The sequence below is a fragment of the Lepidochelys kempii genome, chromosome 1 (assembly GCF_965140265.1).
Source record: "Lepidochelys kempii isolate rLepKem1 chromosome 1, rLepKem1.hap2, whole genome shotgun sequence".
Lineage (NCBI taxonomy): Eukaryota > Metazoa > Chordata > Testudines > Cheloniidae > Lepidochelys > Lepidochelys kempii.
The window spans coordinates 217,320,847-217,348,842 of record NC_133256.1 but is presented as its reverse complement, the minus strand read 5'-3'; the positions used below and the strand labels follow the sequence as shown (position 1 = coordinate 217,348,842).

At 46.2% G+C, this 27,996-nt stretch overlaps 3 protein-coding genes across 8 annotated transcripts in view; 2 read left to right on the top strand and 1 right to left on the bottom strand.

Moving 5' to 3' along the window:
- The window catches only part of ITFG2 (integrin alpha FG-GAP repeat containing 2), an 83,719-nt gene that overhangs the window by 4,720 nt on the left and 51,003 nt on the right, over positions 1-27,996 (bottom strand). The window lies entirely within an intron of this gene.
- On the top strand, positions 4,048-10,635 carry TEX52 (testis expressed 52). Its single transcript, XM_073333128.1, has 2 exons — positions 4,048-4,565; positions 10,377-10,635. The coding sequence occupies exons 1-2, from the start codon at positions 4,048-4,050 to the stop codon at positions 10,633-10,635; spliced, it is 777 nt and encodes a 258-aa protein (XP_073189229.1).
- NRIP2 (nuclear receptor interacting protein 2) overlaps positions 21,506-27,996 on the top strand; it is a 30,808-nt gene continuing 24,317 nt past the window's right edge. The window contains exon 1 of one of the 3 annotated variants that reach the window (XM_073314233.1): positions 21,506-22,269. In XM_073314233.1, the coding sequence (XP_073170334.1) occupies positions 22,039-22,269 (231 nt within the window). In that variant the 5' untranslated portion in view covers positions 21,506-22,038. The remainder of the gene's footprint in view (positions 22,270-27,996) is intronic. The other 2 variants (XM_073314215.1, XM_073314223.1) reach the window with 2 other exon arrangements.

Here is a 27,996-nt window from a genome sequence, read left to right as displayed (position 1 = left end):
GTAGCTGTCCAGAGCTGAAGACCCAGACAATAAGCTGCTGCTCTTAGCTTTTTTCTTCCTCAGCTTTGAGAACTCCAGGATCATGATTTCATACGGTCACCATTCCCGCTTCTCCCCATCTTAAATGCAGCTTAGCTTTAGGGGCCAGGGGGAGCAAAAACATAAATTTTTCAAAAATAGAAGGGTGAGGTGGAAAAAAAGGAACAAGCAAGGGATGAAAGGAAAGCAGCAAATAGCCAGGAAAGAAGGGAGACGGTGGCAACTGTGTCCACCCATGGAGCAGGGAGACGATCCACCAGTGTATCACATGTAGGAGCGCCAGTAAAAGACTAGGAGACACCTGGCTAGCACCAAGCCACTGTTTGGAATTCTAACCAAAGCATGTTTAATAGAAAATGTTAATACTGGATCTGAGCCTTGCTTCAGTGTATTGTCTCTGAGAGGTTAGTAGCAGATGCTTTAGAGTAAAGTGCAAGAAACACCACACTGGACAATTAAAAAATAATATGCCCATAGGAGAAGCACTCTTATACAATTAGATGTTATCCATATGAATGTCTAATCTTTTTTCTGAATCCTGCTAAGCTGTTGGCTTCAATGACATCCTATGTCACTGAGTTCCAGAGATTAACACAGCGGGGGGGGGGGCGGATAACGTCTTGCAATTTTTTTTTTCTGTTTTATATAGCGTTTGATAACCTTCCCCCACCTCCCCCTTTATTCCTGAAATCTAATTTTGGGAGATAGAGCTGCAAGGGCTCTGTAGCCTTACCAATAAAACAACGGGAGGATGGGAGACTAGTATTTTTATTAAGGTGGAATCATACTAGGGAAATCTTAGATTAGACCATAAAGCCCCACTGGTTAGCACCAGCCTTTGCATTTAGAGGGACACAAATCTCAGGAATTTCTAACAATACTTGGTAGTAGCCCTCCAACCACAAAGGCTGGTGCTAGCCAGTGGGACTTTAGGGTCCAGTCTAAGCTTTCCCTAGCATGATTCCACCTTCATAACACCATTTCCCCCTCATCCCTTTGTTTTATTGGAAAGGAGACAAAACCCTTGCAGCTCCATCAGATACCATTCTCAGAATTTTGTCTATGGCTTCAGAGAATAGAGTGCTGAGTGTGACCCAGTCCTACCCATTTTAATTAGTGTACTAATGATTTATGAACTGTAGGGTTTTTCTTTCACAAGGGAAAATTATAGAAAGTAAATATGAAAGATATTAGGTTCCAGGTTGTCCATGTCCTTGGGGCCAATGCAGGACTGTTTCCTCAGTTGTGCTTTCTGTAGTCTAGTTGATCTTGTCTCCAACCATGTGGCTTCCATCATTTCCATTAGGAAGATTAGTGGAAGGTAAATAGTTCACATGGTTAGGGCATTTTCCCTGCTAAGATGTTTGGGGTCCACCAGCCTGCTAGTTAAGTATATCTCCCCTGTCTTTAGAAAACTAATTCTACACAAGTTTTGGATATCCCTCCTCCACTTGAGACTTAAAAGAGCTAAGCATATAGGAAGCCTGTCAGAGAGCTGTGTTCTAATGGACTGAGCATGTGGCTGAGAGGCAGCAGACTTGAGTTCTATTCCCACTTATTTTCACCTGTCTGTGCCTCAGAGATTTTAAAGCCAGACGGGACCCTTATGATTATCTAGTTTTACCTGTATTTCATAGTCCAGAGAATCTAACCAAATAGTTCCTGCTTCAAGTCCATAACTTCTGGGGGAACCTCAAGTTTCCTCATCTCTAAGGAGGAGATAAACTTTTCTCTAGAGTGCTTTGAGGTGATGAAAGTGCTACTTAACTGCTAGGTATTGTTACTCTGAAACTGAAAAACATTCAGTGGGCCAACGGGGCTCTCTTCCTTTTAGTTTACCTACAAATGTCCTTTCAAGATTCCTTAGTTCAAATGCTCCTGCTTCAGCCCCAGCTGAAGTCATAGTTCTCTGTACATGACATCACAAGTGGCTGCTGTGGAAATTGATCTGTGCAACGCAGCTCTCCGGTAGGAGGAGATCAAAGGCCCAGAGGTAGATGGGAAAACAAGAGAGCATGAAGCTAAATCCTAGGTCTGCAGGGGGGGAGCAAGGCATGGAAGGAAGAGAGAGAGACCAGGAGTGAGGCCTGCAGAGGTGTTGAGCAGCCACTCATTGTTTTTCTCTTTTGAATATTTTTTAGCCTTTGTCATTCTTTCAGACTTTGCAGCATTTTGTTTTTGTTTAAATGAAACCCCACCATCTGCAGTTCTGGAGCTGGGCTGGTAATTTGCCTGAAGGAGGACTTTAGAATGTCTCTCAAAATTATGACCTAGGCATCATTATCTGTCTGCAAATCCCAGAAGGTAAACATCTGTGGGGAAAGTCTGAACTGTGCTCTATTGCCATCAGCTTTATAGAAAATCGGTGGGTAAGTATGACTGTACTATAGTTGCTATAACAACAAGTAGATACACAAATGCCACACAGAGCTCGAGCTCTGCGGACTTCCTTAAATGGGAAATGGGCTGTGTCTGTGAGAAGAGAGTCACCTCAAAGCCCTTTGGGATGCCCAAGAAGATGAGATCTTTGTGCCCAGTTTGTCTGGGGAAAATGTTCCATGAAAAGAAACAGTGACTTCTCCAAGTGTCTGGAAGGATGCTTATGGCAAGACAGTCTCTTTACAGTCAGCAAATATTACTTTTGTTCCTGAAGTTCTTCCTTTATGGAAGAGACCTATTGATCTGAGAGAATGGCCTTTCCATGGCCGGGGACTTAATTCTGTATTGAATTCCACATAGACAGAGAAGATCTCATTTTCTTTTGCACTCCAGAGGCTTAAGCCCAATTTTTCTAGAACCCTATGTGTATCATCCCTCGTCCATGATAGATCATATTTCCTGAAGGGTTCATTTCAAACTAGGAACTGAATAGATGCCTAGAGCGGGAATTGGTTTCCTTTCTCCCCAGAGTGGCAGTGCACAATACCCGCAGAGAGCATGCAGTGCTAGGTAAGATGCTGTGCAGGACACATCATTGCAGAGTGGGCGTGGGAGCCCTGTGCTTGCATGCCCCATTGCAATGAATCTTCTGTAATTTGTGCTGTTTACAGCAATGCTGGTGACTTTTAAACATTTCTCATTTCTTATGGTAGTGCCCTGGGGCTAACTAAGAACAGTGCCCCCTTGTGCCAGGCACTGTACAAACTGAACAATAGCCCCTGCCCCCAAGAAGCCTACAACCTGAATAGAGAAGGTAGACAAAGGGCAGGGGAGAGGGATAGAGCAAAGCAGAGTGAATGATGAGATGGCACCATTTTTTAAATCTGTTTTATTATTTCAGCCCTTTCAGTGTTAGGAGAGGATTAGCTAGCTGGCAAGACAAAGGACAAGAGGGGGATGGAGAGGTAGAGACAGTGAGGAAGCGGGTGGAAGGGGTTACAGAGGAGAGGGAAGGGATGGAACAAACAGCCAGTCAGCACAGGGAAGAGAGTGCAAACTGCAGAAAACTGTATAATGACAGCATCCTGGTCATTTGGTCCCTCAAGAAGGTACATACCTTCATATTAAGTAAACTGAAGGTATGGATGCTCCCTCTAATGTCAGATACCCTCTTAGATAGATGTGAACTGACTCTCCTCCCCCCTCCCTTGGAGGAAAACAGGTATCTCTGGATTGTGCTGTTTAGTGAGATTGTCCCCATGGAGACTCTGTAAGTTTCTGGCGGTACAGCCTGCTAGTTACTGGGACAGTGGGTGAGGTGGAGAGTATTTTAAGCCTTGCATTACTCTCCGTTTATAGCAGTCGGAAATGTTTTGTTTCTCTCTTGTGGGGAGCCCAGCACTGGAATAGCAGGGGGCTGCAGGGCAGGACTGAGGCATTGGCAGAGCTGGGTGGGGAAAGTTTACAGCTGAACACTGCAAATTGTTCCTGACTTTGCCTACTGTATTCAGGAGCTGCAAGCTGTGACAAGAATACTGGGATGCTAGAGATCTTTACTGAGGGCTGGCTTTATCAGATGTTTTCTCCCTGCTTTTTCCCAGCTAGGCCTCATCTGGGATCTCTTTGCAAATGACCACTTGGGCAGAGCGTGAGTTCTTGTGTAAAGAGAGGCATACCGCATGGCCAGGGTTTTCCCCAAGAGCTTATCATAAACTGGCAGTTGCAAGACCACCATGCACAGACAGCAAGATCAAAGTTCGTCAGAAACTGCGCTGCCCCTGGGAAGACACTAGCCGCTGGCACATCTGGGGATATCACACCTGGCTGGATGTAGGGAGGTTGCCACCACTCTTCCCTTTGAGGCCAGACATACCTTATGACAGCAATGTGTGGCGATGGATTACTGCTCCCAGGGCATACTGCATGCCCCAGCCACCTGTCCCGCCTCCCTCAGAGATGGATAGGAACACTTACCTCAAGTTTATCACACAGGGAGCTCTGTTTTTCAACCAGAAACATAAGGAAAGAGCTATGGCCCAAATACAGAAAGAGCTCCAAGAATGCAAGCGACTGAAGACAATGAGCGAGTGCCGAGCTCCTCCCCTAAACAGCCAGGGAAATATTTTGCCTCCTCAGGACTTCAAACGGTAAGGAGTGCTGACTTCGCCGTGCCCCATCAGTTGCTGTGGAGCACATCGCAGGGCATGGAATCCTAACCACTAGCTCACAAGGGATTGGTGGTAGGTGGGCTTCCAACTGCATATGACAGGTTTCAGAGTAACAGCAGTGTTAGTCTGTATTCGCAAAAAGAAAAGGAGTACTTGTGGCACCTTAGAGACTAACCAATTTATTTGAGCATAAGCTTTCGTGAGCTACAGCTCACTTCATCGGATGCATACTGTGGAAAGTGTAGAAGATCTTTTATACACAAAAAGCATGAAAAAATACCTCCCCCCACCCCACTCTCCTGCTGCCAATAGCTTATCTAAAGTGATCACTCTCCTTACAATGTGTATGATAATCAAGTTGGGCCATTTCCAGCACAAATCCAGGTTTTCTCACCCCCCCCCCCACAAACCCACTCTCCTGCTGGTTTTGTGTGTGGGGGGGTGAGAAAACCTGGATTTGTGCTGGAAATGGCCCAACTTGATTTTTTCACCCCCCCCCCCCGACACACGCACAAAACCAGCAGGAGAGTGGGTTTGTGGGGGGGGGGGTGAGAAAACCTGGATTTGTGCTGGAAATGGCCCAACTTGATTTTTTCACCCCCCCCACCCCCCGACACACACACAAAACCAGCAGGAGAGTGGGTTTGTGGGGGGGGGGGGGTGAGAAAACCTGGATTTGTGCTGGAAATGGCCCAACTTGATTTTCTCACCCCCCCCCCCCACAAACCCACTCTCCTGCTGGTTTTGTGTGTGTGTCGGGGGGGGGTGAAAAAATCAAGTTGGGCCATTTCCAGCACAAATCCAGGTTTTCTCACCCGCCCCCCCCCCCACACACACACAAAACCAGCAGGAGAGTGGGTTTGTGTGTGTGTGGGCGGGGAGGGGGGGGGTGAGAAAACCTGGATTTGTGCTGGAAATGGCCCAACTTGATTATCATACACATTGTAAGGAGAGCGATCACTTTAGATAAGCTATTGGCAGCAGGAGAGTGGGGTGGGGGGAGGTATTTTTTCATGCTTTGTGTGTATAAAAGATCTTCTACACTTTCCACAGTATGCATCCGATGAAGTGAGCTGTAGCTCACGAAAGCTTATGCTCAAATAAATTGGTTAGTCTATAAGGTGCCACAAGTCCTCCTTTTCTAACTGCATATGAAGCATCCAGCATTGCCCATTGTCTGGCATTGGATAGCTGGGCAGATTTTATAGACTCTGATTTTATAATTCCTGGGTTACGTTGTGGTGATAACACTTCTGGTGTCTCCCCTCCACAGGAGCAGCTGAGGTCCAATGGACTGTGCACAGTGCTAGAACAGTGCTTGTTTCCGAGTCATTTGTGTGATCTTGGGCAACAGTCATCAGTGCTCTGTGCCTCAGGGATAATGGAGTCATAGATTCTAACACCAGAAGGGACTATCAGCTATGTTAGATATTAGGAAAATCTTTCTAACTATGAGGGTAGTTAAGGCCCCCTCACTGCAGTTTTTAAGAATAGGTTAGACAAACACCTGTCAGTGATGGTCCAGGTTTACTTGGTCCTGCCTCATCGCAGGGGGTTGGGCTTGATGACCTCTCAAGGTCCTTTCCAGCCCTACATTTCTATGATTCTGTCATCTAGTTGGACCTTCTGTGTATCACAGGTCACCAACACCACCCAGCCATCCCCGCATCAAGCCCAACAATCAGAATTAGACCAAAGTAGGCTATCCCTCAGGAGACAACACTTTTCTGTATCACTGGCAGAGAACAGGAAGCATGGAGCCTGTTATGGCCGGGAATTCATGTAGCTTTCCCACATGCAACCCTGTGTTAATAGTGACCAATAGCCCCTTCCCCTGCCTAGCACTACAATTCTCAGTACTCCCTGCTACCCAACCTGATGCTGTCTTCAGTTCTCCAAGGACCAATGGTGGATTAATGCATGGACCCATGCAGTCCATGCGTAGTGGCCCCCTGCCAATTTAGGGGTTCCTGCAGGTGTACCAGAACCTGTGTAGAAGTGGGGGGGCCACTGTTGCCAGAACTATAGCCCTGCCCCCTGCTTCTCATCTCCCCCCCCCCCCCAGGACCCACCCCCTGGCAGGCTGGAAGCTGGAGCCAGGCCACGGTAAGAGCCAGCCAGGGAGCCTGGGCTGCTGTGGGGAGCCCTGGGTGGGGGGCCCAAAAGCAGTCCCTGGTCCACGTCCTCTCCAGGGCTCCCCACAGCAGTCCGGGTTCCCTGGGCGGCTTTTACCTTGGTCTGGCTCAGGATTCCAGCATGACTAGGGTCGTGGGGGGAAAAGGAGCAGGGGGCAGTGCCCCATGGTGAGGAGTGGGGTGGGGGGCAAATGTTCTTTGTGCCCAGGGTCCCAATAAATCTTAATCTGTCTCTGCCAAGGACAGCCTAGTTCTCTCCAAAAGGCTTAACCTTAACACTGAGGAGAAAGCTTAGTCCCTACAGAGCCGAGCACCCTGGGCTTGAGTTCCCTGAGCACTCACTCGTGTCATGCTTTAATCCTTGGCAAGGAACGCCATTCCCAATGTGGAGCCAACATTCCGCATGTCAGCAGCTGAGCTGCAAACACCATCCCTGCCCTTGGAGCCCTGGCTGGCTAGGGGATGGTCTCTCCATCCCCACCCCAGCACAACATTATTTGGCCCAAGACCTGGCAGAAGACCACACCTCTGCTGACAAGGTCTCTTCCTACTTGAGAATGAGGATGCCTTTCAGGGAGAGGGCTACAGGAGAGGACATGTGCAGCAGGTACAGGAAGCAGCCCGGGTGTGTGGCCACCATGGCACGTCTACACAGCCCACATCAGCAAGTCTCCCCGCCTACACTGACAGACTCAAGGTAGTGGGGGCTTGCGCTGGCATTCTGAAAATAGACAGCACTTTGAAGTTATGACTCAGGCTGGAGCTTGGGCTCTGAAGCCTAGGGAGGGGAGTAGGCTTTAGAGCCTGAGTTCCAACCACACCTTCAAAGAGCTGTCTACCCAGCTGGTTTTGGAGTGCTGGAGCAAGCCCTGCTAGCCTGAGTCTGTTGACCTGGGCTGGAAGGCCCAGTGCTGTGGGCTGCGTAGTCATACCCTAGGAGCTTGTGTAACCACCAACTGCAGAGAGCAGGGCACCTTAGAAGACCACACAGATATTTAGAAGAGAAGTGTGGTAGTTACTGAATGTACTTAGGAGCTATTTCTAAAGCTGTACTGAAAGTTTCCATTAAGGGCAGGCAGTCTTGCAGGTACCACACATTCATCCTCTGAGAGCAGAGCAATCAGAGTTCAGGAGGAAAGGATTATAAATATGGGAGTTGCAGACAGCCTGCCGGACTTAGTGACTGATCAATGCAGGACCAAGAGATGTGTCTGCTGTGGAGGCTGTGTCCTAATACCTGTGCAGCTTTGGACAGAAACTGTAGCTCTAGAAACTGTGGAGACTGTTGGCTATGGGACTGGAATTGCTGCTGGCTACATGGAGCTTCTGACACTTTTGCTGAGGAGATTCTGAGGTGTTTGGCAGGGTACTGAGAGGCTGCCGTTTTCCTTGTGCTCTGGAGAATCTAGGTGACACCTACATTTTGTGAAAAGAAAAGGAGTACTTGTGGCACCTTAGAGACTAACCAATTTATTTGAGCATGAGCTTTCGTGAGCTACAGCTTGTATCTGCATGTGTGTACCAAAGTATAAAAGTTGATATGGGGAAGCCTGGATAAGTAACATCACTAGCTTGACCCTCTAATAGTTTTGTTTAAGAAATTATTCAAAAATACTGTTTGCAAACATTTGTGTACATATTAAATGGTTGTTCACTAAGAAGTTGTATGGCACTCTCTCTCAGGTGGATTGGCAAATGTTGTTAACACCGACATCCAGGGACTTTGCACACCATAACAAAAAAAAGGAAGGTTTAAAATAAATAAAAGGAAGTATTCACACAACACACAGTCAACCTGTGGAAGTCCTCGCCAGATAATGTTGTGAAGGCCAAGACCATAACTGGGTTCAAAAAAGAACTAGATAAATTCATGGAGGATAGGTCCATCAATGGCTATTAGCCAGGATGGGCAGGGATGGTGTCCCTAACCTCTGTTTGCCAGAAGCTGGGAATGAATGACAGAGGATGGATCAGATGATGATTACCTGTTCTGTTCATTCTCTCTGGGGCACCTGACTTTGGCCACTGTCAGAGGACAGGATACGGGGCTAGATGGACCTTTGGTCTGACCCAGTAGGGCCATTCTTATGTTCATAGGTCTGAGATTTAACTCTGTGTATATTTTTTCTTTATACTTTTCTGATTTGTGCTTCTGCAGAGCAGTAAGCTGCAGTGCAGGAAAAAGGAGAGTGTAGTAGTTATACATATTACCTCAGCACTCCCCCAGCCCATTACAATTGACTGCATGCAAGAATCCCCTCCAAGCCCATGGGAAAGAAGGTGCCACGATCTGTGACTATAGCACCAATGTTGCTGAGCCATTTGGACTGTTTGTTTGTTGACAATGGTGTTGGAGTGACTCCTGGGTATATTCCCACCTCTCCAAAGGCTGAAGGAGTGTTCTCCACCCCAAAGCAAGGGGTGGGAGAGTTTGGAAAATCCTAACTCCAGGAGAGAAGCCCCACCCCACCAACAAGCAACTTCTTCCTGCTGTGGAAGCCTGGCTCAGACACCCCCCACTTCCTGTTAAGGATTCATGCTGAACACAATAGTTCCAACAACTATTTCCTGTACTACAAAAGTTTTTTTTCTCCTGCTGATAATAGCTCATCTTAATTAATTAGCCTCTTAAAGCTGATGTGGCAACTTCCACCTTTTCATGTTCTCTGTATGTATATCTATCTTCTTACTATACGTTCCATTCTATGCATCCGATGAAGTGGGCTGTAGCCCACGAAAGCTTATGCTCAAATAAATGTGTTAGTCTCTAAGATGCTACAAGTCCTCCTTTTCTTTTTGTGGATACAGACGAACACGGCTGCCACTCTGAAACCTGTACATAGAATGACCACTAGAGAGCACTCACATCATAGAAATTAAGGATGAAACATATTAGCTCATCTCTGCAGCTAGAGTTGTTTCAAGTACAGTAGATTTCCTAGTGCTGTGTCTAGCCTAGCTTAGAAATCCCAAGGGATGAAGCTTCCACTACTTCCGTTGGGAGACTATTTTACAGCCGCCATAATGCATCTCTCCACGAAGAAGTTTCTCCCTCCCCGATATTTGGCCTAAACGTTAGTTCCTGAGTTTCATACCATTATTCCTCATTATACTTCTGTGAAGCAGCTGTAACAATTGCATGGTCTCAGTGGTATTTAAGTGACTGGCAAACATTACTCAAAGCCAACTTTTCTAAGTACTATAGATCCTTAATTCTCTTGTTGTTCTCTCCCCCCTTTGCACGCCTGCACATATTGCTGTGCCTGCTGGAGCCCCTGGAAGATGCCTGTTCCTTTCAGACAAGGAGGTTCAGGCCAAGCCTGGCTGTAGGACAGGACACCACTCCTCCCTAGTATTGATCAGGGGATCATGCTAATGGCTAGTAGATCTGTACTTCTAGGAGCAGGTGCTCCATCCCTGTGACTGGGATCAGTCTTGAAGAATGTTCTCCAGCAGACAGGGAGACCTTTACCCAGCGCAGCATGGTAACTAAGTATATTACCCCTTTCTACAGAGAGAATTAATATTTACAGTTGGGGCCCTAATAATCTACCATCCCTCCAATCCTTTGGGAGCTAGCTAAGTCAGGGATAAAACAGCAAGGTACCTTTCTGTTTGGAAACTAACACATTGATCCTCCCTTCCTTTTGGACAGATACAGACACCTGACTGCAGGAAGAGGCCTGCAATCTCTCTGTGTCCAGCTGCAGCCAGTTAGACCTGCAACTAGAGACTGTTGGGACTGGCCTTGCCCCAGTCTCCAACCCCATTACCAAGAGACAGCACTGAGACTTGCCTTGAGGAATAGCAGTCCAGTCTATGAAGAGTTGCTGCAGAAATACCAGGAGTTGGCCGTGTCTGGGAGACAAACAGTGTACCATAACACTCCCAGCAAACAGAACCCACAACATTAGAGGGGATAACTCGAAGGCTCAAGGGGGCTGTTGGGGACTATCGGCAGGGGACCCAACTATGTGGGATTGCACAAGCCATTATGTCAGAGGACAGCAACCAGCACCCCAAATACTGAGTGTGCACTGGTGATGCAGGCAGGATCTGCCAGCGATCAGGCACCCCCAAAACGGCAAGATACCTCTGCTACTTGATATCAAAGATCATCATCCAGGAACCTCCGCCACAAAAATACTAATGTAACAGCTTGGATTTAAAACAGCATGGCGCTTGGGAGTCCCCAGCACTGAGGCACACCTGCAGCACTTAGGTAGTATGAAGTCATGTTGATTGCCCGTATTTCCCTTTGCGTCTTGGATTTTGGATGCTTACTGTTGAGCAGACCTCCATTCCAATAGCCCTAGGGTCTCTGGCACCTGCCCAAGAAGATCTCCTTCTCTTTCAATCTGTGAACCAGGTAGGTGCTGAGCTTATAGGTATCCCCAGCTGCAACCAGGAAGTCCTGTTGCCCCTTCTCAAGGTTGCCCACATCAGAGATCAGGCCCTTGATTCTTGTATAAAATGCTGAGCAGGTGGGTTGAATCTTTCAGTTTGATTTGTGGTGGATGGGAACTGTAACAAGGTAGTGTGCAGTGCTTGGTCACAATGAGTGGGAGTGGCCTGTTACTGGGACGAAAGCTTGGTCAGTGTGTGGCGCTTGGTCTTTCGGTCAATGGTAGGGGGAAGGTGCGTGGCTTGGTTGGCATGGGGGAGTGGAAGGGTCAGTAACTGGGTGCAAGGCCTGGCTGGCATTGAGGGAAGGGATTCTGTAGCAGGAGGAGAGCTTAGGGTATATGTGTGAGGTGGGTATCAGGGCAAAGGGACAAGTTAGCATGGGGTCCAATGGGACAGAGAGTTTGCCTGATATGGGAAGGTTGTACCTAGGCAGAGGATTCATGAGGCATATTTGCCTGAGGGGTGGAATGCAACCACGAGGCAGGCTCATTCCACCTGCTGCGCAGCTTTCTATATGTGGGCAGGGTTTGCATCAATCAAACTTTCCATCTTCAGAGTCAGTATTTTATTTTCCTGCCTCAGGAAGAGCTGGCATACTGGTGGTAACTCCCCTCTTCCGCCTCCTCTCACAGGCTAGGCAAATACTTCAGACCACATCACACCGAATGATTCAGTTGTGTAACATTCCCCTGCTCTTACGGCCGAGCACTTTCCACAGAGATGCTACATGTTAGAATTCTGAGACCACCATTTAGGAGAGATTCGAGGTAGCCCTGTATGCTGTGACTTATCTTTAGGGGAAGGAGATCTTTTTAAGGGCCTGATTTGCAAAGGAGCTGAGCACCCACAAGTCCAAGTGAAGTCAGTCAGAGCTGCAGGTGTTTAGCGCCTCTGAAAATCCAGCCCTAAGACTGGGGAAAAAAAAAAAAAAGCACAACACACACCAAGGGAGAGCAACTGACCAGTGGTCTCCAGTCAAGCGACTTCTTTCTCTTGCCCACCCTAAGTGGGATTCCTCCTACAGTATACTGGACTGATGGGAAGGGCCTTGGCACTCACTGTGTTAGGGAAGTAAAGTTAATTCATAACAATTGCTTCCTGCATCTTGGCAGATGGAGCAAAAATAGGAGTTTGCTCCTTAAGGAAGGGAAAGACTTCATTATACTAAAGAGCAATCACCCCTCCAAGGTGAAAGCAGCTGTCAGGGCTCCAGCACCCAGCAGCGGGGACTCCAACATAAACAGAACCAAGAGGATCTACTTTACTTGCTGAAATCCCTGTGGAAACATCTGTCTTAGGAAAGCTGTAGCTCTGTTTTTTCTACTCCTCATGGCAGTACAATATAGTTAGAACTGTCCCTGTCAGCTGACAGCAGGGTATATTGTGTGTCCTGAAGAATTGCAGAAACTAATTCAGTTTCTTAAGAGTTAAATATTTAAACAAAAATCCCAAAGAATGAGGTCAAAACACCAATCTAACCAGTTTAGTTGTCAGCATTCTTCTATCCACTGCTCTCCTGCACAGCGCTATGACAAGTTGAATTCAACTTAGGTGCATACTAGAACATTCATTGCAACAATGAAACCTCTTTAGAATGCTCTGAGACATTCCTAGCCAGCTGGAACACACCAACTAGTATGGATTCCAGCAGACTGCACAAACATATATGATAATAAATAAATCACCTCCCACACTTCCAAAGGACCCCATATCAGGGTATTTCCTGTTATCTTATACTAGTGTATTGCTTGAGTTTTCCTGATAGGGAAAATGTCCCAATTTCCTCCCCCAGCTCACAGACGGTTTTGCAAAAGCTCCCTCTTCTAAAGGTGGCCCAGTTGCTGGGGCCGTGTCCTTTCTTCCAGCACATGTATGTTGAAGACAGATGCCACTGAAAAAGCCCTTAGATATTCAAAACAGATGTTTTATGAAAAAGGAAATAAAAGTTGCTAGGCTGTTGGCTGGAAAGCTTAAAGAGATTTAAAAGCAACATATTATTCCACCAATTAAAAACAATCAGCAAAAGATAGTTACACACCTTAACAAAACAAGTGTTATTATGATAAAAAACATAGACTAAAAACGTTAGATACTCCAAGCTCTGAAGCTATTCACCGTTATCTGGAAGTAACAGCTTGCCAAAGATGAGCAAAACTGATAAAGAAATTTTAGAGGAAGAAATAACAGATGAAGAAATTGTAGATGCAACAGCAAGTGTGAAAAGTGGTAAAACTCCAGGACCTGAGGGCTTTCCACCTTACCTTTTTGCAAGGTATTTAAGGAGGTATTAGTGGGTGCCTTGAAAGGTACCTTCAGTGACATTCTGTTAAGGGAGGAACTTCTACAACCTATGAAAGAAGCCACTGTAGTGCTTCTCCCTAAAGCTGGAAAAGACCCTACTTTATGTAGCTCCTGTAGACGCATAGCACTGTTGAATCATGGCATAAGGATTTTAGCAAAAATACTAGCTAGCCAATTGTGGTGCATGCTCTCAGATTATATAAATCCTGATCAGACTGGATTCATTAAGTATAGACAAATGTCAGACAACATTCAGAGAGTACTTGGAACCATCCAGAATGCCAGATCTAAAAAAGATCCATTTCTCTTGTTATCTCTTGACGCAGAGAAAGCCTTTGATAGGAACTGCCTGTTTCAAGTCCTGTGCAAATGCACTTTCCTTAAATGGATATCTGCTCTTTACACCAGCCCCAAAGCAGCTGTGCGAGTTAATGGGATTACAGCTCCTGTTTGAATTACACAGAGAGACCAGGCAGGGATGTCCCTTGTCTCCTTTACTTTTTGCACGGGCCATGGAGCCTTTTGCACAGAGGATAAGGAACACATCAGAAAATAGCTTTATATATGCATCTGATGTAGTATTATTTTTATCTAAACCAAATATTGCCCTAAAATTAGTTTCTAAAGAAATCCAGGACTTTGGGAAAGCAGCTGCAGTTAAAGTAAATTCTGCCAAATCTGAAGTGCTAGCTATAAATTAGCTAGATTCTGTAAAGTCATTCCTCAGGAAAACACATGGGTACAAATGAGCAACAAACTCTATAAGACACCTGGAAACTCAAATCTCAAACAGCCTAGAAGAGCTTTATGACTTAAATGTCAAATCACTACTTCAGTAAATGAAAAAAGATCTGGACTGTCTGTCTTGTTTCAAAATCTTCATATAATCACCCCAGATATTTCCTAGCAGGAATACAGAGGATGTTCTTAGAATTTATATGGAATAAGAAAAGACCAAGAATGGGTACAGATACTTTGTGCAGACCTATTAAACTATCTGTTCCAAATATTCTATGGTACTACGAAACCAGTCAGCTCAAAGCAACAGTGATTTGGGGCTGCTGTAAACTCAGCCAAATACTAGGTCTTTGGTGAACAAGAAAGTTGTGACAGTGGAAACATTGCTAGGCTACCATGGATTAATTAATTTTAAAAATGGATACCAATCCTTTAGCAAAGGCTACTCTATGTGTCTGGGTTAAAACTAGAGACAGGATCATTTTTCCCCCTAGCCAACAATACCCATTGCAAATAATCCAGATCTTAACCCAAATCGCAAACTGGGGAGCTTCAAAGATAGCAAGATCCAACCATTCAGAAAAGAAACTTTTCTAATTTATTTGGAGATCAAAGCTAACTTTAACTGTCCCACTCTTCTATGGTGGCAACACTTTCAAGTCAGGCATTATATCTCTCAACTTGCTAGAGAATCTGTTTTGTACAGAAAGTTCACTTTAATAGAAGTGATGGCATCTGGTCAATTAGGAAACAAAAAATTATAATGAATGTGTATCAATCTTTGCAGACAACTTTCCTAACAAAAAAAAAAATAAAGTCCACATATGACACTTAGATATTTGGTTATCTTTTACACAGTACTCAGAGTACATTCACCTGCAAAAAAACTAGCACACCTGTTCATTTTTTAAAATATTAACATTTGATAGACATGCCTGGTTTGTGAAATGTGTAATCAGAGAGGTCACTCTGTTTAATAAAAATCAATAAAAATGACATGTCAGGGGTGTTGTAATGATGCTCACTCTGTAATACAGTAACATCCTGTTAAAAAGGTTCCTCTATAGTCTCCTTAAACAAAAGCTCACTATTGTATGATTGATTTGATTCTGCTATTTACAAGGCTATGATTTGTGAACCCGTTAAATAAACAAATAGTAATAATATATGTTCTAAAAAGGTCACAAATAGAACTGGGAGAAAATTTATTTTGAAGCTCTTTCCTGTCCCTTTTGTCTCCTTTTTTCCACTTGCAAAAAGGAAAAAGGCAAAAGGGATGGGGGATGCCAAAACTGGGGGCGGGGGAGAGTTTTCTTTCAGAGCTAATTTGTTTTTTGGTCATTTGTGGGGAAAGGGGGCTGGTAAAAAAAAAAAAAGGACACTTTAAAAAACAAAAATCTTTTGAAATGCTGTGAATCATACCTGGAATTTTTGACCTGCTCTGTATGCAACCTTCTGCAAAGAGCAAATATATGTTCAGTCTTGCTGACTTATCTGGCATAAAAGCAAACAAAGAGAGAAAGAACCAATATTAAGTCTCCATGTGTACGTCAGAGAGTGACATTCTCCGTAACAGCTGCCGTCCTGAATTGTCTCACACAAAGACACACTGTGCAAGTAAAGGTGCAATACATACAAAGCAGCCTTACATTGTACATTGCTACATATGCCACACTTTAACATCAGGCTATTGGTTACCACAGTGATGGATGTGGTAAAAGAACCTGAAGAGAATAATACGTAGTGCCATCATGAGGGAGAAAAAAAAATCTAATATTTTTAAAAATTAGTTTAGTCTAATCTAGGGCCACAAACACTAAAATACTTTAATCATAAGACTCCATTTTAATTTTTGTATAAATCTAAATGAATAAACATGGCTCTTAAATGGGGTCATTACAGATGAGAGTTAAGGTTCTTTAGGGGCTTAAATGTGCTTTTCCATAGCTTAACATGTTTAGATTTCTTTAACTCTGAATTTCCTGGGTTTTGGGGCTTTTCTGCACTTGAAAATTCTTTCAGATTAAGGTAAAGTGTGAATTTTAAAGTGCAACAGCTGTTCTGGAATAGCATATTCCAGTTAATTTCCCCTTATAGACAAGCCCTAAAACACTTGGTTTAGGGGTAATTACAAAATCCCTGTAGTGTATTATACCCTCAATTACTGATATGTACTTTCAACCTTAACTCCATTTTAACATGGTTTTATCTGGGCAAACTAAATTTATGCTCAGTAAGTCTATCATGTAGTGCAGGGGACTGGACTAGATGACCTCTCAAAGTCCTTTCCAGTTCTATGATTCTATGATCATTCCACATGCAGAACAAAATAATTAGAGGGAGAATTCTTTGTGGCTGGGAGAGTTTGACAGTACCCATCCTGAGGCCTGGTACTTTAATACTAATGCTTTGCTGGAGCAGGAATCTATCTTCTTAGCATTGTCACCTGTTGGCTGGAAGCAGACATGACACACCAGACAATGCTTCTCTCCATTTCTCTTCAGCCACGTTCCCCTTTCTAACTCCTCTCCTGAGCATTTTCTTCTTTTCTCCGTTCTCCACCTCCTATTGGTTGTTGTCTCTCTGTGCTCGCGCCATCTCTCCCCTTAGCCACACTCTTATAGCCTTTCAGAGTAGCAGCCATGTTAGTATCTGCAAAAAGAAAAGGAGGACTTGTGGCACCTTAGATGAAGTGAGCTGTTGCTCACAAAAGCTTATGCTCAAATAAATTTGTTAGTCTCTAAGGTGCCACAAGTACTCCTTCTCTTATAGCCTTGTTCGCAGGTTCTCCAGCTGGCACTCCATTACTCTCTGGACTCTCTGCCAAGGAAGTGGTCTCTCCTGGAGTGGGATATATTCAAGACTCACACTGGGCTGCTAGGAGCAGGTGTGGTGCTGCCAGTTTCTTGCCCTCAGTCCTCCCACCTGCCTTTTGACTTGGACTTTTACATTCTGTCTAGGACAATCTCACAGTGGAGCAGGTATTTCTTTAGTGCCTGCCCTCCTTGATCCCAACTCCTCGCTCTCTTTCCTGCTTGATATGTTGGTGTATGTAAGGCTGCACCCTTTGTAGCTCCCCCCCATCCCTTCCCTTGCCCCGGTTCTCACTTTGTGCCCTTATTAGTCGCTTTTCTCTTCCTCCTGCTTCAAAGGCCTCATGGGTGCCCTCCGGCTCAGCAGCTCTTTCCTGACAGTCTGTAAATGTCATTGCTTGGCAGTCTGTCCTCCACCTGGGCTCATCTTGCTGATAAAGTTACAGAGCAACCTTTACCAGTCCTCATGCCTTCCGACAGTAACTTTGTCTTTAAAACTTTGTTAGTTTTCCAAAACTTTATATATTTAGCATTCAACAACAAAGGTGAACAAAATAACATCTTCAAATGAGGTGGCACCAATGCCTTAAGGGCCAGTGTTTTGTGACTGGTGAGACCACTGCAAATGAGGATCATTACACTTTTCTAAGAACTCATCCCAGACCAGTGATCAGACAGAAGATGGCTGGCTCCCAGAAGCACCACCCTGCCACTAGTTGGCAGCATCCAGCAGTTACAATCTACTACCACTGCCCCCAGCTCTGTGGGAGATCAGCACTTAAGATGTCTATCTGTCTTTGTTGTGCTGGGAGGGGTGTCTACTGTGGCGTGGTTTTGATCCATTATTGCCAACTTTTACGATCTTATCACAAGTCTCACAATATTTGGTGTGTTTATTAAAGTCCCAGCTCCCACAGGCAAACAATTACACGAGAATCTTCAGCTTTCGTTTTTAAAAAAGTCCATTTCTGACCCTCATGGTTGCAAAGAAAAGCTGAAAAATGTGAACCAAGTAGGACCTAGAGCCTCAGAAACCAGAAGACAAAGAAAAACAACCCCCAATTTATTATTTAAAATAAAATGATTTTAAGCTTTTTGTTTTTTTGGAGCCTGACTTATGATTTTTGCCCGGGTAGGATTGGCAATACAATGATCATAGCCCCCTGGCCGGTGACCCAATCAGTTCACCACAGAATGCAGAACAAGTGCCGTATTGTTCTAGGTGGAATTGATAGTGCCCCCGTAGTCAAAGTTGCCCGACAATTCCATAAGGGCTTGTGTTCAGTTGCTTATAATTTTGCCAAACTTTCACCTTTCAAACTTAAGTTTTTCATGCTGGGTGCGTGCTGCAGGCTGAATGTTTTTGGAAAGTTTCAGCTAAAATGGTTCCGTCATTGATGAGAACGAGATGAGGAAAAAATATGATTAAAAAATTCTTATGGGGGGTTGGAAAGCTCTATCGCCTCCAGGCTTTGGAGCAGGCACTTAACATGGGGGGGCCACAAATGAAAAAAAGGTTGAAAACCACTGGTTTACTAGCTAAGTTATATTGTTATGTACCTCTGGGAAGATGTTTCAAGGAAACATGCCAAACATGACCATGGATATAAATACTGTAGCCTGCTCATCACTTGCAGAGCAGTAGGGAGGAAGGTATTTTATTATCCAATTTGACAAATCGGAGGGAATTCAAAGCAAAGGGGAGGAGAGTGGGGAAGAAGAGCAGAGGGCTGAGTTGATTAAAAGAAGGAAATGGGTGTAGCTTGTCTAAGTAAGATTCTCTCTCCCTACCTTAGCTCTGCCCTGGTGGTATACAGGGGCTGTTAACAGCATCTCAAGCGGGTTGGGGGAGAATGCCCTTGGCACATACACTGCGTGTCACAGTTTCAGAGTAACTGGGCCTGTATTGTCCCCCTCATGGTCCACTCCAGGAGCTCCCAGTCAGGTCTCAGATCTCCAGCCATCACCTGTCTCTGGTCAGGGATTCTGGTCCCACTCCCTTCTGACCAGGGGTTTTAAGGCTGCAGAGTCCCCAGCCTTTGCAGTGATACCCCCCAACAAGCCGGTCTGCTTGTGCTTTGCTTCCTCTCTGAGGGCTACAAGCAGTGTATTGCCAGCAATTACAAGTTACCATCCTGCTCTTTCTAAGCAAGCAACTTTATTCTCAAGGTAAAATCATCACAGAGAAAACAAAAAAACCCAATAAATGTTCCTATAGACATGCTAACAGCTCACCAGAAGTCACCCATGAGTCTTCTGGTGCCCTGTCCTGTCTGTTTGCTGGTCAGACAGAAGGCCCTGAGTCAGTTTAAACACAGCCTTTTTACGCCAAAAGTCCTTTCTTTGCATGTTGGTCTCTGTAAAATCCAGTTTGAAACAGCACATATCACCTCTTCAGGAGATGGTACCTCTCGGGAGGGGTTTACAACCTGAGCAATTCATCTTAATCACCCCCCATTGTTCTTAGTTCCTGGCAGAGCTAAAAGAAACCCCCCCACACACCAGAGTTGCATACAATTCCTGGCCCACAATGGTACATAAACCCTTCATACACGTAATACAATATGGTCCCCAAATATATTGCTTGTGGTGGCCATGTCTGTCACACTGTTGGGCCAACACAAGCAACCCTTCACCCTACACGAGAACCTGGGAATGGGGGGTATGCTGGGAATGGGGCTACAGCACATGTTGGTATGACCATTGTGCCTTGTGGGAGGCTGGTCTGGTATAACGTAAAGATGGCCCCTGGACTGCCTAAATTACGTTGGGCGTTGCTTTGACCCCTGTAGCAACTCAGAGGTAGAATAGTGCAAAGATGTTTTTAAGCTTCCTTTGACCCAACTTCCCCCTGGACTGTGCTGGTCCTAAGAGAAGACAAATTAATAGTCTACAGATATTTGAATTGGGTAAAAAAAATAACCCCAAAGATGGAGAGGAATTCTTTAAGGTGGTAAAAGAATTGGGGGCGGAGTTAAGAAGGTTAGGCTAGATAAACCCTTCCAAGCAGTGAGATGCTGTAAAAGAGTCTCCCACAGGCAGTAAGTGGTGGAAACCTCATGTCTTGAGACTTTTAAAATAGTCTGGGCAAAGCACTAGACCATGTTCTATTGGGAACAGTGCTTCATTGGCCCCTGGGAGATGGGCAGAATGATTAAATGGGTCTCTCATCGCCAATATCTATGACTATCAGGCACAATATTTGTTGGCAGTCCCCACTGCAAGGCACAATGCAGGGGGACTCTCCAACACTGAAGTTCTCAGCTTTTTTTCTTCTGGCCTCTCAAAGTTCAGCTGCCTGAACTCCACATCTCAGAGTGGGGTGGAGGGAGAATCCTATTCACTTTGTCTCCCGCACTTTCATCTTCTGGAAGAGGGGAACTCCAGTGAAGGGACTTTCACTCTTCAGCTATCCCGGCTCATGCTGCTGGGAGAGATGGCGCCAATGTTTTCCCTCTCCTGTTTCTTGGCTAGATGTGTTGGTGAAATGAATTCCCACCTGGCAGCTTCCCATGGATTTTACTCACAAACAAAAGAATTGATTAAGAATTCCTCAGCGCCTCTCAGGTGCTGAGCATGGCATAAGTCCATAGCTGCATATGCAGAGGTAGAGCTGTGGCTTCTGGGTAAGCAGCCATAAACTTTAGCTCAAAAACCACAGGCCTCTGACACTTGAGCTAAAGGGGAATCTTCTTTAGCTGTTAGCAGTAGAGCTTTTATCCTCTGTAGGCATCTCACTCCAATGCCTCCTCAGAGTTGGGTAGGAATATCTATAGCAGTGTAAATGAAGAGTCACCCCATTGCAATCAATAGGAGTTTGCCTGAATAAGGACTTCAGCATTTGACCATATAGAATTAAATGTCTAGAGCCCAATTCTACTCTCATTCACACCAGTTTTACACTGACGTAACGCTGTCGACTTCAACTTCCCGATTTGCTCCTGTGCATGTGAAATTAGAATCATGCACTCAGTGACTCTCGGCGCATTACATTTGCCAATACAGTGGGATCAAAAGAGACCAGACTTCAGCTGACAATTCAAAGCAGAGATGGAAGGACAGAGGAAGGGGTAAAACTTGCAGTGTCCCCCGCCCCTTGTACCAGGGCCTGGAGCATGGCTCTCAAACGGCAACAATTTTAGCAGGTGAAATTAAAAAAAAAATATTCAGATCTCATGCTGGTGTAAATCAGGAGTAGCTGCACTGACATCAGTGGGCCTGCTTCTGGTCTCACTCTGATTTTACATGTATACAACTGCACTAACTTCAGTGGAGTTACTCCAGTGAGATCAGAATCCAGCCCAATGCAGTCACGCCAGTGTGAGTGAAAAAGCAAGTCTTCTGTGTCTCACTGGAAACGCACAGTAAAATCCTCCAGCGCCAGGTTTAAAAACTGTCCCAATCGTGTGACTCTCCATCCAAAGGAGAGAGACTGGGCATGCCTGCCAGAACCCTGGAGGTTAAAGCTCTCCCCCATTTACAGAGGCAATGCATCATCTCCTAGAGCAAAGTATGTTCTCTCCAGTATTAATAGACTTACTGAGATGCGTCAAAAACCCCGGCAGAGACACTGAGCAGCACAGCCTGCCTGCCACAGAAAGATTTACAATCTCTCTGGCGTATCAGTGGAGAACAGGACAGCGTGTGTGCACGCACACAGACAAAGCAGGAGGAAGGTGAGTCCAACCCCCAGCAGCAGGGCCATCCTTCTGCTGCTGGATTTTTCCAGCCAAAGCATCTTACCGTCTCTCTGCTGCAATTTATGGAAATTGATTTCTGACGTGGGGCTTTTTCTGCTACAGCAGGGACCCACCGGGTGGAGGAGGCAGAGCTGCAGTCAGGGCAGGAGAAGGGAGGGAGGAAAGGAGCTGGGCACAGGGGGAAAGCCAGAGAGAGAGAAGGGTGCGTAGGTACTACAGCGATGGGGCAGTTATAACTGAGACAGATGAGAGAAGGAGCAAGGGAGAGCAGAGATCCCGAGTGAGTCATAGGAGGGCAGACAAGCCCAGAGAGCGCTCTGCCATCCCAAGACAGACCTGCCCAGCTGGACTCTTAACCATGAGCACGAGGGAGACCTGTGCCCAGGAAGTGGGGCCAGAGGATGGGGAGGAAAAGCAGAGCAAAGACGCTCAGGATCCGGACAGAAGGCCGCGCGAGGTGGAGCTGCAGGATAAAGCCATCCTGCAACAGAAGAGGCGCCTGAAACAGGCCACCCAGTTTGTGCACAAGGATTCTGCTGACCTGCTGCCCCTGGATGGCTTAAAGAGGTTGGGCACCTCCAAGGATCTGGTGAGTCAAGTGGGACCCAGTTTGGAACGGGATGCTCCTCTCCTCCTAGTGATACCAGGGCATCCCCCTAATTTGGGAAAAGAATCACAGGTCCAGGCACAACAAACAGCCCATCAGAGTCATTATAGGGCTGAGGTGGGTGAAGGGAAAGGAGATGTCCCCCACTCTCTGCATCTTTCTCCCCAGTCATCCTCATGAGGTCTAACTCCCTCCATAGCCAGGAGAAAGTAGAAGGTAGGGGATTCCCCCTAGCTCTCAGATCCAGCTCCCAGTCCACAGTACAAAAATACATGCAACTTGTATGGGGATTCTGTGTATGTTTTACATGTCTGTTTACATGCTGGACTGACGTGAACCACTACATTGACTCCTGCATGATCTAATATGGAAGTGGTCCCTCTCATATTCTGTAATAAACCCACTCACCAATCCCGAAACTTTGGGGTCTTGTGTTGAAACTTTTCAGTTTTCTGTGCAGTTCCCCAGTTTTGGATTTGCTTTGACACATTTCCCCAGGGGATGAGGGGATGTGCCCCAGCAGTTTGGGGAGAAGTTGGAGACCAGGATGATTTCCCCTGGGTATGTATAACAAGGACAGGGTATAATTTCCTCTGGGATACCCCCCTGATTAAGTACATCTTCCCCCTCCCATTGCACTCTGTCAGTTTTCCCCACTACCCACTGTTCTTCATAGTGTACCACAAGTTGATCCAGGATTTGGGTTGAAATCCTGTTTCCCGGTGGAGCGCATGGCTTTGCTTCCAGCCCCTTTCCCCTGCAAGCTCCAGGTTGTTTTGCCAAACTGATAAGGGCTCCTGGAGTCACTGACCAGACCCAAAGAAATCAAGGGCTCTGAGGTGATCTGATTGCTAGTGAGGTGGGGCAGCCCCTTGGCCTGGCAAGTACGGGGCACTGGGTCAACGCTCTCTGCTGCGGGGCATTTTCCTCTAAGTTTCCTGCTCTCTTTTTAGGCCTCACTGCTACTAGTGATAGTGCTGTCTTGCCTGGGAGCCGGGGCATTAGGGGGAATCCAGTTCCTAGGCGTTCCAGGCTGCACGGAAATGAATCTCACAGGTTAATATTGATTTCTGATTCTCTTGGGCTCAACCATCCCACCACATGCTGGCTGGGGATCAGCACCATGTCAGACTCAACTGTGTCTCTGCTTTGGGACCATCCCTCACCAGCTTCACACGCAGGCCGAGTCCGTTGCGCAGCTCTCCCTAGAGCACACATTCAGACCACATCAGCCTCGGTGTCCACTCTGCTACCGGCTCTGGTATGGGAAACCCCTCCCTGCTCACAAAACGCGGTCATCACCCATGTATGTAAGCAAGCCATCCCAGCCCTACAACTTGGTTACGAACACATGAAATTCCATTGCTGGGCATCAGCAGGCCTGGCTCTTTGAGCCCCCGGATTTGTGCTCTCCCAACCCTGGCAAGTAGCTCACGGAGAGCTGGCTGCACAGGCAAGATGGGGACGGACCATCTCTGTCGCTGGGACGGAGGGAGTTACAGCTGAGAGTCGGTGACCCTTCAACAGGGGCATCTCCTGACAGCCCCAGCCCCCAGGGGAGCAGGCTAGAGGGACCATCACTGACTCTCCTTGAAACCTAGAGATCTCGGTCAGTATTTCAGGGAATTGCGCTGTAACAATCTTGGGGTTCATTAGATAATAAACCAAAGAATGAGAAGAGAATAAAACTTTAATAAAACACACCAAAAAGTGTGTCTCTAGTGAACTGCTGCAGAGTCTTGGGTTCCCAAGACCCACCCTCCCCCTCCAGGGCACATCTCCAGATTCCCACACAACACAGTCCCTTATGAGGGAGTGTCTCCATATCACAATCTGTCATAAACATACCCCTACATGCACCTGTATTTCCTATCCATGGTCCACTCTAGGAGTGCCTAGCATGTGCACCGACTTCCACCATTCCCAGTGGGCGCTCGACCCCACCCCTGCCCCCATTCCACCCCCTCCCCAAAGTCCGTACCCCTATTTCCACCCCCTTCCCCCAAGTCCCCACTCCTATCCTGCCTCTTCTCCACCTCCTCCCCTGACCATGCCACGCCGCATCCCTGCTCCTCCCCCATCCCTCCTGGAAAGTCCTAAGCACCACCAAACAGCTGTTTGGTGGCAGCACGTGCTGGGGAGGTAGGTGGAGGAGTGGGGACAGTGCACTCAGGCGAGGAGGTGGAGGAGGAGACTGGGTGTGGGGGAGGGGAGCTTGGGTGCCAGTGGGTACAGAGCACCCACTAATTTTTCCCCATGGACGCTCTAGCCCTGGAGTGCCCACAGAGTTGGCGCCTATGGTGCCCAGTCAGGTCTCCGGCCTCCAGCCATCACCTGTCTCTGACAGGGACCCTTGTCCCACTCCCTTCTGTCTGTGGGTATTAAGGCTGCACAGCCCCCTGCCTTACATTGATATCCCCAGCAAACCAGTCTGCCTACAGGCCAGCCCCTGTGCTATGCTTTCTCCCAGAGGGCTATGAACAGTGCAGTGCCAGCCATTACGAGTTACCACCCAGTTCTCTCAGCAGACTACATTTTAAGGACAAAAGTATCACAGAAAACAAAGAAAATAAAAGTTCCTATGCCCTTATAACAAACATGCCAGGAATAGCCCATCTTCCTTATGGGACCCAACATCCCCTTCCAATCCTTCTGCAAGTGCTGGTTGCCCCTTTGGTCAGAGGGTCCTGTCCATTTGCTGAAGCAAAATGAAGGGCCTATGTTCATTCAAGCTCAGCTTTTTACATCAAAAACCTTTTCTTTGAGTCTCTGGAAAACTCATTTTGAACCAGTACATGACGACACCCTATGGAGTCGTGCTTCTCTAGAGCCATTTACAATCCTGGGGTAATCAGCCCACCCCACTGTTTTTAGTTCCTGGAGGAGCTGTGGCAACCCCCTCCCATGGAGCAGAACACAATCATTCAGAAAACAGTCATACATTTAATACAATGGTCCCCAAAGAGACTGCCTGGGGTTGCAATATCTGTCACACTCACCCCGCAGGGCAATGTACAAGCTCTAACTCTCTATGTGATACAGGGGGATCAGCTGACAGCCTAAGCTCAGGGAGCAATATCTAGTTATCACCTACCCCACCTTTTTCCTTATTGTTCCTATATTTCTACAGCCTCTAACTGAGGATGGGGAGAGTTCACTCTTGGCCTACTCAGGGCAGCTTCTTACTGAGTCAGCAGAGGGTAGAAACTATAGGGAAACATGTCTCACCTTCCCCCTGCACCATCCATCAGACCATATCCAAGACATGATTTATTGTGGTAGCATCCAGAGGGAGATCATCATGCAGCACAATGCAGCCTCGAATACACACATAGGAAGATACAGTCGCTGCTCTGAAGAACCTACAGCCTAAGGCAGTGGTTCTTAAACTTTTGTACTGGTGACCCCTTTCACATAGCAAGCCTCTGAGTACGACCCCCCTTATAAATTAAAACCACTTTTTTATATATTTAACACCATTAAAAATGCTGGAGGCAAAATGGGGTTGGGGGTGGAGGCGGAGGCTGAGGCTGACAGCTCTTGACCCCCCCATGTAATAACCTCCTGACCCCCAGTTTGAGAACCCCTGGCCTAATGTAGTTTCATGTTTAGGAACTTGTAGCACTGCCTAGCTATGGGACCCATTCTGACTGGTTGTGCATTGTAGAGTGGTTTGACTCCTTTTCATGGAGAGTTCACCAGACAAATGTAGGCCTTTTTTCTGCTTGAAAATTGTTCATGAACTGACCCTGATTGGTCACTTAAGTCACATGTTATTGTATCTGATCCACCATTGGCTGACTGAAATTTTTAAACAGGTGAATAGTGAGTAAATTATGACAAACTTTCAGACATGAAGGTTGGGATTTGTGATAAAATCATGAAACTTTTAGGATTTGTGACCATTCTCACAAACAAAAGCAGTTGTATGAATACTTGAACAATGAACACTATGACCCCACCAGTAACTGCCGTGGTGAACTCACTGTTTGTGTGAAAATATTTGTGAATCTCTTCCTGTACTAGTCAGCCAGCTCTAGGGCCTGATTCTCCACTCACTCTGGTTTTACACTGGTGTGACTGCACTAACTTCAGTAGAGACACTCCTGATTTATACTGGGGCGAGAGGAAAAGCAAATCTTCTGGAGTGACATGAAACATACAGCAGCCCTGGGTACTTCATGTGCCTGTGGGAAGATGTATTTTTGGCTGCAAATCATCACCCACTGTGAACTCTGTAGATCATGGTACCACAGGCAGAGAAATGATAATATAATACCTAGTTCATATATAGCTTTTTTAATCTCAAAGCGCTTTACAAAGGAGGTCAGCATCATTAGCCCCATTTTACAGATGAGGAAACCGAGGCACGGAGCTGTGACTTGCCCGAGGGCACACAGCCGGCCAATGGCCAAGCTGGGAATGGAGTCAGGCGACCTGGGTTCTGAGCCTGGGGGTCTATCCACATGTGTAACACCATAGCCCCATGTGTAACACTGACAGACTCCGGTCGTCGTCGGGCGGGATTGAACCTGGGCCCTCTGGAGCTCAGTGCAGGAGCCTCTACTGCATGAGATAAAAGCCATATGGCCCTTAGCTAAGGCTCTCTTTATAAGTGGTCTTGGTGCCACTAGATGGGACAGAACACCACACCCAGCAGGTGTGTGGGTTACACATGCACCTCTGTCTCATTCCTGATCTGCTTTCTGACTCTCTCCTGGATCATGGGAGGTGAATAAGTGCCATGGGGCAGATTCTCCCCTGCAGAGTTTGAGAGATCTTGATGTCACAGAAGTTCAGAGTGGGGTGTTACTTTGCCAGCACCCCAAAATACTCCTCCCCACAGACACCTCAAGTACCAGGGATCAGTATATCCTAAATGAATCCAATAGTACCATAGAATCCATGCTTGAATAATAAGAGTATAGCAGTAGGAATATACTACTGACCACCTGACCAGGATGGTGATGGTGCTTGTGAAATGCTCAGGGAGATTAGAGAGGTGACAAAAACAGAAAACCCAGTAATAATGGGGGATTTCAACTATCCACATATTGACTGGGTACATGTTACCTCAGGGGGGGATGCAGAGAGAAAATTTCTAGACGCCACTAATGACTGCTTCTTGGAGCAGCTAGTCCTGGAACAACAAGGGAAGAGGCAATTACTGATTTAGTCCTAACAGGGAACAGATCCTGTGAACAAGAGGTGACTATAGCTGAACCACTCAGTAATAGCAACCATAATGTAATTAAATTTAATATCCTTGTAGGGGGCAAAATACCAAAGAAGCCCACCACAGGAGCATTTAACTTCAAAAAGTTAAATGAGGAAGCTAGTTAAACAGAAGTTAAAAGGAACAGTCAAAAGAGTGAAATGCCTGCAACCTGCATGGAAATGCTTTAAACACACCATAATAGGGACAAACTATATAAACCATCATGGCTAAACAACAAAAAGAGGTGGTTAGAGACAAAAAGGTATCCTTTAAAAATTGGAAGTCAAATCCTACTAAGGAAAATAGAAAAACTCTGGCAAGTCAAGAATAATTAGGCAGGCCAAAAAGAATTAAGAGCAACTTGCAAGAGACACAAAAACTAACAGCAAAAACTTTAAGTACACCAGAAGCAGGAAGCCTGCCAAACAATCAGTGGGGCCACTGGATGATAAGAGATACTAAAGGAGCACTCAAGGAAAACAAGGCCATTG

Coding starts and splice junctions, on each gene's coding strand:
- TEX52 (XM_073333128.1), top strand. CDS start 4,048: ATGACCACTTGGGCAGAGCGTGAGTTCTTGTGTAAAGAGAGGCATACC. Junction 4,566..10,376: donor CCTCCTCAGGACTTCAAACG/GTAAGGAGTGCT, acceptor CCTTTTGGACAG/ATACAGACACCTGACTGCAG.